Below are 12,254 nucleotides of genomic sequence, written 5' to 3'. Positions count from 1 at the left end.
GATATTCGCGTTCGACGAAGAAATAGCCATAAATTGAACACGATTACTTTTTCACAGTGTTTTACAGCGATATTTATTTTCTAATCGCGAGATCATCAGGGATTTTTAGACGAACACCCGCACTAATTTTTTATACAACAATCCGACATTTTCGTTACAGTTATTCGAACGGACAAGTCAGGATCGTCTGCTACATGATGTGGCCGGATGGTCGGTATCCGCACAGCATGACCGAGTACATGTGAGTATCTGTCTCCAAATAATGTTTACACAGTTACGGACGAGTAAAAAAATAATTATTCAAAAACTATGCACGAATGAATATAAATCGGTGCGAGGAGTCATTTATAGTCTATCTCACCACCAATTTCAATTTTGAGTCTCGTCCAAGCTGAGCTCAGTTCTTGGGTCTCCAGCATGAAGCAAAAACTTGTTTGACAGTATCTTGCTGGTTGTAATCTGTTAAAAAAATTTTTAAATTTCTTTCCGCGTTGAAACTTGCCACACTTGATTTTTTTCGGGGATCATAATAATTCAGGGTTGTAGCAGTAGAGATTATATTCTGTTTCATGACTCGTTTTAGGCGTCTCATAGAGTACTGCGTTCGTATAAACTGTTCGCTACAGCCTGTACAGTACCTAAAACGTATGATACAGTAATTTCACTGTCTTACGATCCTACATAATGGGAAAGACGAAAAAGTTTCCGGACAGCAACGAGGTGCGGTTTTCTTTCACAAAAAAGTATTATTTCTTTCTGTCTGTTTACCAGCAGCACGGTTACTATAATTGCAGAAGACTGAATGAAAGAAATGCTTTTTCCTCTTTATTCGTTGTCGAGCTGTAACGTACAAGAATTAAAGTCGTAATCGACAGACTAAATTATTCGCGTACGATCACGAAGTAGGAAAAGAATGATTAGTCCAACGCAAATATATCTTGAGACATTTAACGGCACACGATGTGTCATACAGCAAATTTCTTCGGTGCGATTTCAGCAGACTAATATATAGCTACACAATGATGCTGAAAGGATACGGAAACGCAGTCGAACTCGATTGTTCCTTCCACTTTAGGTGTACCCGTCAAGTGAACACATACCTCCGTATAACTATATAAGCTATAACATAAACTTTAGCACCACTTTGTCGGAGAAAAGCCGCTTCCGTTGATTATTATTCACCTTTAAGGCCTCTAAGCTTTGTTCTCCAGTAGATACAAAGACTCTCGGAAAGTTCTATGCCTAATTCATGCCACTGCAGCACTGTGTCGTCTACTCTTGAATACGTATACTTGTGATAAAATCCCTCGTGTAAGTTGTTGAGTATGGCCTGAGTCGCAATGTATAGCATGCATGTATCGATGTTATAACGAACGAATATAAATTTTCATTGAACGAGAACGTACACAAAAATGAAAAAAAAATAAAATAAATAAAAAGAATTTCGTCGTAAGCGTGGGAAGAAAAGAAAAATGAGGATAATTATATTTTTTTTTCATCCCCCTCGAAAAGAGAAGTATAATAATTAAAAATTTCATTTACATACAAATAGAAGTGAATATTCTACAAGCAGTTGCACCGTGATGAATATTAGGTACCTTGTGATTCAAAATTAAAAAAAAAAGATTTACTTTCAGCCCTCTTGTTTGTTGCTTGTTTGTTAATTTATTTATTTTCATTTTTTTGTTTTTACGGCACCCACATTTGACGCCGGGAAATTTATGCATGCAAATTTTAGCACAGTGGAAGTTGAGACAAACGACTGATGTAGATTACACAGCGTGTGCAGTTCGCTTCGGTGACCAGCTAAAATGTTCTGCCTCGTAATCGCTCGGCATTTACGTATATCAGGTTTAATTGAATCAGGCATCGATGCAGCGCTGCCGGTCCTTTATTCTATCTATAAATCGTACACGGTATTGAAATTGAATGCATGTTCCGTACGAGCATCGATTTGCCGAACAGGAACTCGAATTAGTTTACAGCTACCCATTGCTCAAATAATTTTCACCTGGCGGAGAATTATTTATATCTGTACATTTCGTGTATTTTTCTTCTTCTTTTTTTCCTTCTTTGAAATTACTCCCTTTCAGGAAGAACCGCACCGCGTCACTCAGTCTCCGGAAGTAATTGGCTGGTTAATTACAACCCCTCCTCAGAGAGTGTTGTCGAAATTGGATTGTGCAGTATATTATAGGTATGTCTTACACTCGGCTCGGCTACCGCGAAGAAAGATGTCTCGCCTTTTTTTTCCCCCCTCGGGTGGGAACCTAAATTGGGTTTTAAGGAGTACACCTTGCGTCTTGAATAATAATTGAACCTACCACGAAAGGTGGGGATTTTTCTCCTTGGAAAAATACGCTTATTCGAAGTTTTTTTACGGCGTATACCATTACTTATCGCCGATGATGTATACGTTCAAAATGTTACTCCGTATTCAGATATGCATGGTGGGAAAACAAATATTCTCGCACCGTTGCGCCTCCTCATCGGAATAACGATGCAATTATAACCGAAGCTTACAGGACGCCGTGAACGAGTTGATACGCTATTATTTTTTTTTTTTTTTTTACCACTTAGTTTCTCCGATGGAACGATATTATTTTATAATGGCATCTTTTATTTCCGTTTTTTGCAATCATGCCATTCCCCTATTCATATCACATTATTATACGTACGAACGAGCTTCCGTTACCAACTAGGAAACGTCTTACCTTCAAACCTTCGCATATATTTCCTCTTATAATTGAATTCGCCGAGAGAAAATGATAGCTGAGAAAATGTGAATCATTATGTTGCGAATTGATCCGTGCAGTTGTTGAAGAAAATGACTTTGATATTCTCGCCAGCGAGTAGGTAAACTTTTCTTGGCGTGTTGCTGTATAATATCGGTATCTTCGACGTGGTACTTTGTTCACCATAACTTGAGGGGGGTTGTTTGAAAGGACTGACGTTATAACGTCGCGTAAATTTCTTCAATAACACGATTCACCCTGTAGGGACATCGATTTCAGAGACTCGATTTGTAACCTAATTGTATTAAATTGTGCCGAAAATTGATAAGTATATTAAATTGCCGAATCACTTTAATTGAAAAAAAATTCCGCAGTTTAATACCTACGCATAAAATGGCTTCCCATAATTTCATTTCACGCAAAAGCAATTATCCCGCTGGTACAAAATCGGCGGTGGTTGCGTACGTGAAAGGAAAGACATACAAAAAAAAAAAAAAAACTAAAGATGATAAGGCGAAAATTTAATTAGCAACAACATGGCTTGCACCCTTTGAAGGGCTGCAAAAGCTAACGAACCGCTTGAGAATGTCTCGAGCCTGTTGCTTCTGGGAAAGAATCTTTAGGCTTCTTAACTTTTTCGAAATATTTCAGCGGTCTTTGATCAGAACTTGTTAGAATATATATTCAATTTTGTATAATCTTCGTTCTGATGTTGCTTTGAAAGGAATCGTTGTCGATGCAAGGCGCGAAAAAAAGATAAGAATAAGAAGAATAAAAAAGGAAAATTCAATTTTTTAAAGGACGCATTACGCGGGTACTTGACTCCGACGCTGATGCACCCTACCAAGTTGTCAACTTGGTCGTGTCGGTGTTGATGACAAAAGTCTCCGAGGAACGGCTACGGAGGAATAATGGCTTTTATCTGTCCACTTCGTCTCCTCCTGTCTCTCACCCTTGACTAACTCTGTGGGTGCGTTTTTTTTTCAAACCAATTTCTTCTTTTTTTTTTCTCTTGTATTTCCAGACTGGCAATTACCCCCTCCAAGGAATCATCTCTGCGGCGATGTATAACACGGCGGTGCAATGGACGGTGTATAGATCTCGCCGGAAGTTTATTTTCTTCCTTTCAGCGAGAGTGAGGAAAATAAAAATGAAAGAGGAAGCTGAATATCGTGTTCTCTTTGCCGTCTCGCCTTTCTTTGCACCGTGATATCTAGATTTTCATTTCTATTTGCAATATTTCAATTCTTTTACAGCGAAAAAAATGTAAAAAGAACACAATACCACGTCATCTTTTCATTGCCTCGTCTCGGCGCTACGGTGAAGGATTATAATTATAAGGGATGAAAATAGAGTTTGGAGAAAAATACGGGTTAAGACGAAAACAGGATGCGATATAAGGAACGTTCTTTACACTTCGCGTCGGGATCATTCGAGCTTGCGGTTGGTCCTACGATCAGGGGATTATTTCGAAGAGTAATTACCGGTTAGTCGTCGGGTGACAAGCGTTAGCCTGATTAATCATTTTGGGGACAAAGGTGTACTGATTATACAACAGCCGATGGTACTCATTCGTTAATGTACCTCCAGACGATCGATTCAGCGATTTAAACCCGACCGAAGTCACGATATTGTTACCAAACGATTCATGCCATTGTTGAGTATTTTCCTCTCTACATCCCACCCATACAATTGGTGCTTTCTTATTCTACATTCGCTCGCATCTCGGCGAATTAATGCATTCAGAAACGAGCGTAGAATTTTTTCGACGCAATATATTCCCGACATCAGCTGGGTATCAGACATTTATTGTTATTCAAATGGCGCAGAAAAGCATTCGGTACCTACCGACAGTCTGATTGTGAGGCTTGCGCTTCGACGACCATTCTGTTACTTTTGTTTAACACGTACAGCGATCTTCCAGCGCTTTTTAACCATTATGACAATTGTATCGGTATTATATAGGCACAGGAATAATCGTACAATCGATGTGTACGTTATGCATGTATGTTCAATGAAAAAATAAATGTTTTTGTGCAACTGTTAAGCAATACGCGTGCTGCTCGCTAGATTATCAGAACCGTGCAATTGCTCGGCATTACAAAGAACAGCGTAGAATACGAACCGTCTAGTCGATAGCGGGAGGTGAACGTTTGCAGGGGAATTTAGCAAATCCAATCCTCCCCAGTACCTACGTAATGTCGGGACTTGGAATTAACAGGAGTATTCAAGGTCTAGCCGGCTGCGATACTGATCGTCTCCACACAATAGTTGAATGCTGGGTCCCATAGCTTGAGATTACATTCTCTGAATTAAGTCAATTAAGAAAGAGAAGTTGTTTAGGTGTAACGGAGGTAAAGCGTGAGGTTCGTGAAGCCTGCGACAACATATGAACAACGTCTTTGAAACCGTTATTTTCACAAGGTTGTACACCAAGGTCGTTTGCTGGAGAGAAAACACGACTCTGAGATTCCAGACAGGTACCTAATTGAATATTTCAGTCGGCCCAGATTGAGCCAACGCTTGTACGAGTTGGTATTTATTGGGTACGCGTCGTCAGTTGGATGCACATGACGGATAGTGTATAATTGTTGATTTCTTATCGATATTTCCAATGGACGCAAAGTCGCGAGAATCGCGAGACTTTTGAATTCTGACAATGTCTTGACCGGTTTCGAAGAACGTTGGAAAAAGTTATATCGAGAACATTCGTGGATGAGTGCAATTGCGCATAATTCATTACAGGAGGAGGAGGAGATGGAGGAGTAACTTAATATTTTCTCAGCCATTGGCCCGACGATCTCGTGAATATCTTTTTTCGATTCAGGAAGGTCTCATAAGAGTAAAACAAGGGTTCTGGACATCAATTCTGAGAAGCATGAATGATCACTCACGGAATTGAAGAGAAAGTGAAGCTGACCCTTTTTCATTCTTTTCGCCAAATTACACCTGATTTTAAAAGAGGCTGTAGTTACAATGTTTGGATCCTGTATCGACATAATTTTACGAGAAGAATTCGTTGCACACAGTCTCGACTCGCTACGAACAACGGATCGAAGGTTACGGTCTAGAAACATGAGATTTCTTAGTATTTACTTGGTATTTTCTTAGCTGTTTGCTCTCCGATGCTCTGAATGCCTGTTTTGCAATCCTTGGGATCGAACTAGTCTAGGAAAGGGTCGTTTGAATCGATTCGCTTCAAGTGGGCAGGGTTGATAAACCGCAAGCACGATTCGGAGGCGCGAGTCAGATGTATGCTCAGTAAATTCGGTACTACATCGAGGTTTCACCCTTGTTTTTTTGTATTTTCTAGCTACAACCTGGTGTTCCTCGGAGTGACCTACCTCGTTCCAGTCACGGTTATGGCCGTGTGTTATACCTTGATGGGCCTGGAGCTGTGGGGATCAAAATCCATCGGAGAACATACCCAGCGTCAAAAGGAGTCGACGAAATCGAAGCGGAAGGTACTTAAGGTCACATACGTCAGGGACAATTTCAGGTCAACTTAACGTCACTAAAGGGGTATGAAAGCGCATTTCTGACGTAGACACGACGGCCAGTTTTTCGGCGGTATGTACTTGAAATACCTGCTAATCACAGGTGGCACAGCTTGTCGAAATGCAAAAGAAACACTTACTATTTGAACTTGGGTCATAGAACTGAAGAAAAAGTCGCAGCAGAGTATTTCGGTATCGTATCGTATATCGACTATTCTGCACGGGGATCAAAAGACATAAAAAAAAGTCTTATCAATGCTTCTTTTTAGAAAGAATGAAAAAACACCTCTCCATATCGCAACAATGTTTGTACGTCTGACAAAACCGCAATGGATACCCCGTTAGTGGATTTTCTAGTACACGAGGACGTCGAATGTTCGAATGTTAATGTAAACGAACTAATTGAAGAAAATGCTTTCATTTCCGCAGGTAGTAAGGATGTTCATAATCGTGGTTACGATATTTGCTGTCTGTTGGCTACCTTATCACGGCTTCTTCATATTTGCTTATCATCATCGATCGTTCACCAATAGCAACTACGTCCAGCACGTCTATTTGGCATTCTACTGGCTAGCGATGTCCAACGCTATGGTCAACCCGATTATCTACTACTGGATGAACAACAGGTGATCATGTCATTAATTACGATTCACATACCACCTAGGTAGGCCCTAGGGTAGGCCCACCTCACATTCTACATTCGGTATTCACCGATAAATATCTATCCCTCGTCTTGAATCACAGGTGTGAGCATCGTGGCAAGGACCCACTAAAACTTGATCAATGGTCAAAGCATTCTTTGCTTCCATTATAACGGATGGAGAGGAAAATAGAGGAAAGACGTCTCCTTGCTGCTGAAACTCGTGCATGATATTGTTACGTATGTGAATCTGTGGTCAGAGTTGTTTTTTGCGTACACCTTCTACAACTTAAAAGGAACATCCGAGTCTAACCAGAGTTGTATACTTGTATACTTTGGAATATAAGCGAGATAATTTTACAGGAGGACAAAGATAAAATGTGGAAACAATATAATGAATGAATTTATGATGAATTCTGCAAACAAGTGAAAACACTTCTCATTATACTTATTATTTTCAACTAAACGCCCGGGTAGAGCAAAGGCGTTTAGGGTATAACGAACTTTTATCGCATTAGGCATTCATTCCAAGATATTTATGCGTCCCACAATTGGGCCAACGACTAATTAAGTTTTCAGTACGGCGGTTTTAAGCGGGGTGACAGGAGTTGAAAGTTGAAATTTAAAAGCGGAGAAGTTCTCTTGAGAAACCGTATTTATCCCGAGTTCTATAGGTATACATTCAACCCGCAAGTGAAATGTGAGCGGGACCAAATTGTATTTTTTTTTTTTCAATATCTACGAACCGGCTGTAGAAATCACATTTCGATGATACAACTTTAGGACACTTTGCAGAAAAATGCCTCAACTTTGGTCAAGCGGAAAAGTTTCGACCTTTCGTCACACACGCGCACACACATATCTTCTATCAATTTCTTCTGAGCTTTTGTTAGATATTTCAAGCGTAAATTCATCTTCCACGATCCAATTCTCACGTAGCTCATATGCGTGTTATGCTGCAACGCGTTTTCCGTACGGAGACGGTACGAGTAGTAAATCCTTTGTGCTCGCGTCACTTTGTTCGAAAGAAAGGATATCACTACGGAATTTTCTAATGCCGTCGATTTTGTACGAGAAGAAAAAGTATATCGTCCTGGTAAGATTTATCGTGCACGTTTATATCGTGTGCTGAAATTTTATGTCTTGATCATCCACGAAACAAGTTCGGAGTTATTTACAATAAAGAAACGTGTCACGCATTTTCATGGCTCATGTTGTTGCTTTTACGTTCAGCTACAAACGTCTGGGATTCGATCGGTATACTTTAATTCTGATTCACTTTGGACATAAGCCCGTAAATAAATTTCACAACACTGTGGCCTTAGCGGCAATGTGCACGTAGTAAATGTCTATGCGTTTACAGCAAACACCTCACTAATATCCCTCACGGTGTACGGAAACTATAGTGAACGTGTGCAGTTTGCTGCGCGTTCGATACTTCCAGTTTAAAGGGAAAGTGCCCGAATCCTCCAAGGGAGGAACGAATAACGTTTGGCTAATTTCCTAAATTAAATATAAATTTAACCATTTGTTTCAGGTTTCGCGTTTACATTCAGAAGATTATTTGCTGCTGTTTCCTTACAAGGTCTCAGTCCCAGAGTCGACAACTCGATCTTCTAGCCGAACTTCCCCATTCGGATTTAGCGCGCTCCAGATCCGGTAAGGCTGATAGGTAACGATAAACTATTTCAAACGCGATATTTGTCCCAAGTGAGTTTCGAGTAAAACCTCATCCTCATCTTACCGGCAGGAAATAATAAATTTTGGAAAAGTATTTCGCTTTTTCACATTAAAGTCGGAAATCACCAAAGAGTAAACCTCTACTCGCTCGGTTAGAATGACAAAAAATTAATGCTAATGAAAAGTCATTGACGAACAGTCACAAGTTTAAATTCTGACATGACGGTTATGAATTCGTGATACAGCGTAGGTGTAATTTGAAAACGAGTTTATGGCTGCATTAAAAAATGGTTTCGTTTGGCGTAGACCTAGACTGCGTACTGAGCCGATGCTTATCCTTTAACGAAAAAATGGTATTTTATTCGCGTTTACAGAACGATTGAAGTATACGTCAATTCAGTGGCGACAGAGTACGACGGAGAGTCGAGTAAGGATGCCAAAATTAACCAGCCAATTAATCTGCGACGAAATACATAAGAACGGAGGTAGCGCCAGGGTTTCTTCGAAGATTAAACCGCATACCTGAAAGCGGTCCAATACCTGCAGGATCGAAATAGTTTGACGAGTTTTCTTCACATTACACTCCACGTTTCATTATGAAAAACAATGGTTCGATTGTGTATTATTAATTAGTTTAATATATACCATATATCTATATTGTAATAAGTGTAAATATATTCGAATATATAATTATTTTGAAATTAAATTGCACAGAATTGAAAGCCTAATAGTACTGACAACCCTGGAGACCATGGAAAACGGTCGATGTGATTGTTTCTGTTTTTACTTCTTTAATACTCGGCAAGGCTATCAGCGAAGAACATTTCATTCTTCTTTATATACGAATTCCCATTATCCTCTCGACAAGCTGTGAAGCGTGGAAAAAATTATTATGCGAAGTTATCGAGAACCATTAAAAATTCGGGGAAAACAACTTCGAACCATTGCGTGAAAAGTTTCTTGTACTTGCTGCTATTGATCGATATACTTACCAGCACCATACAAAGCCTTAGTTCCATCTCGTTAACGGAACATTCCGAAAAACGAGGAAGGGGATTACGAATGAGTGTATTGCTGGATCTTTGTGAATGCTATCCAAGAAATCCATTATATTCGCAGAAGACGCTTCTGCAGGTCTGATGCAAGGCTGGCTGCCGCGAAACGTTCTGTCCATTTCTTTACCAATTCACCGAAATATTTATTGGAACGAGAAAATTTTAAAAATATTTAAGGCTAAAAATAAGAACTGTGATAAGAATACGAGTAGAAATAGTGGAATTTCAGTATTTGGAAACTTCAGGGTGGTCAGACACTTTGATAATAATGATGATGATACTAATGATAAAAATAATCACACAACAACGATGATGACGGTGAAGATGATAATAAAAACAATTTACTATGTGAAATTAAAGTGTTCTATCATATATTATAGCGCCGATTTGCACTTCGGGTTAATAAGATTGTTTGTCGCAAAAAAATTTTCTTTACGATTGATATTCGTCGATTATCTACACGAATTTTTCGTCAAATTGACGGTAAGAAATATTTTCTTGATTCGATAATCTTTTTTCTCAATGCAGGTATATGTAATTTTTCATAATAAATGTAAAAAAAGAAATACGAACGAGCAAATTTACGGCATAATGTGATTCCTGTATAGACGATGTTTCAATATACGAGCCCAATGCAAATAGTGAGTACAAGGTATAATACAAATAATATTGCATTAATTAATGAAAAATTATAAAATAACCGTAATATTATACTTGAATTCTTGAAATTAAATTAAGTTGATTTACCAGCGGTGGTTAAATATTTGACGGTAATTCGAATGCGAAAAACTGGATTAAAATTTTGTTCATTAGAATTTATAATACTTCTTTCAGCAAATATAAATTACATAATGGAAAGCGTTTCAGTTTTATTCAGTAATAATCAGGTATACATCCGCTAATGATTTTATCTTGTAATTCGTCATGGGCACGATGCGTCTTGTTGTGATATAATATGCCGTCGACGAAGAATACAATTTACCATAAATTAAGAGAGACGTCAAATCATTCACTTTACACACTCACCGCGTGTATCCATTACGACCATATTGCTGATCCATCACTTTGTAAAAAATGCCGCCTTACTTATCTCGGTTTTACCATCGCGCCATTATACCAGCGGCTTAGAAGATGATCATTTCCAGTTTGAATATCCTCTTACACCCCTCGCGAGAAGAAATATTTGAAAAAGTTTCAGGATGACCGTTTTTGCTCATTGCAATTTTTATTCCACGCCGTAGAAGAACCCAGTATTAAGGTAATTTTTTTCGTGAATTATATTTCCATTATTGTTACCCTGGACGGTATTTTCCCTGTCAAGCCTTCGACACTGTTGATATATTACGCAGCTCATTTATTCAAGTATGTACATAGATAATGCTTTTTTCATTGAAATTATTTCTGCGACTCATATGTATAATTTATTACAGCCTTTATTAATTCCCCATCAGGCAGTCCCCTACACAAAGTAAAGATATTTCGGACTCTCGTTACGATCTTTCTTATCGTCACGGATTACAAAAAAATATATTAATGATAACACATATTTATAAATAAAATAGACGAACATTTAAGTATTCTCGCAGATTCAAGAAATATTTTCTTATTGTCTAGACTTTTTAACGATGTGTAACATAAATTCTTGTTGCGCTTAATTATTTGCAACGAGATACAGACAATATTTGTACACGTGTCCTACCTACTGGTCCGTTTCTGTTAGGTATAATAACCGTGTTTGAACACTTTGGGTAGCAAGTTTGACCAACTCGGATTCATGCTTCAGTGAGCCGGCTTCAGTTCCGACGAGAGAGGAAAAACCGATGTACAAAACAAGTGATATGACCGAGAAACAGAAAATAATTGCTGCGATTAGTTTATTCAAACTCGAATTTAATGTATTAATTGTCGGGGTAAAGAATATATTATATATAAACCAAAGATCGAATTTTTGATCCAGTAATACATCTAGTATCTATTAACAATAAAGTATACTGTAGACCTATGTACCTATAATGTAATGTAAATTAAGTGTGAAAATCTGACGAAAATATGCGTGTATTTATTATATAATGTGACGTCGTTGTCAACATAAATACTGAACCTTACAAATTTGTACAATATGAAAAATTGTTGTAAATTTTATTTTCATGTAACATATCGATAGGTGATTCTCGCCTATTTATTATACATTATATGAGCTATCAAATTTTCCTGTACATATAATATGCGAATGAATAAAATTGAGCTGTAATATATTCATATTCGATATGATAATATAGATACTTTATTTCCTTTCTTTTGGCTTTGCATAATGAAGAGCGAATTGTAACAGTACGTGTAAATATAAAGGATCAAAGGAGCCGACGCGAATATTATTATACTTTTTTTTTTTTCTACCTACTCGACCGCGAAATCGTTCGAGGTATAAAATTGAATCGCGGCTTCGAGTGCAGGTTCACAAGTCTCCGTCGGAGTATGAAAAAAAAAATGGGAGATTTTCTTCGTCAAGCGGCTTTTTCATTCGTCGGCATTGCTATTATTGCCAACTAGAAATTAAGATGAAAGAAATTGAAGTAATCGAAGCCGCGATGCAACGAAACTTTCGACACATTTTTCCACGTGGTGATTGATCTGGCTTCACCAGAGT

General features: G+C 38.2%; 1 protein-coding gene across 3 annotated transcripts in view; it reads left to right on the top strand.

Moving 5' to 3' along the window:
• Nucleotides 1-11,724, top strand: part of LOC124298160 (tachykinin-like peptides receptor 86C) — a 64,829-nt gene extending 53,105 nt beyond the window's left edge. Inside the window, exons 4-8 of one of the 3 annotated variants that reach the window (XM_046749837.1) lie at nucleotides 161-241; nucleotides 6,049-6,199; nucleotides 6,662-6,858; nucleotides 8,410-8,531; nucleotides 8,927-11,724. In XM_046749837.1, coding sequence (XP_046605793.1) covers nucleotides 161-241; nucleotides 6,049-6,199; nucleotides 6,662-6,858; nucleotides 8,410-8,531; nucleotides 8,927-9,078 — 703 coding nt within the window. In that variant the 3' untranslated portion in view covers nucleotides 9,079-11,724. Of the gene's footprint in view, nucleotides 1-160; nucleotides 242-6,048; nucleotides 6,209-6,661; nucleotides 6,859-8,409; nucleotides 8,545-8,926 lie in introns of all 3 variants that reach the window. The other 2 variants (XM_046749831.1, XM_046749847.1) reach the window with 2 other exon arrangements.
• Nucleotides 11,725-12,254: the final 530 nt, after the last annotated feature.

This window comes from Neodiprion virginianus, chromosome 1 (genome assembly GCF_021901495.1).
Source record: "Neodiprion virginianus isolate iyNeoVirg1 chromosome 1, iyNeoVirg1.1, whole genome shotgun sequence".
NCBI lineage: Eukaryota > Metazoa > Arthropoda > Insecta > Hymenoptera > Diprionidae > Neodiprion > Neodiprion virginianus.
Note: the sequence above shows the minus strand (reverse complement) of the source record. Positions and strands in the feature narration are given on the sequence as shown.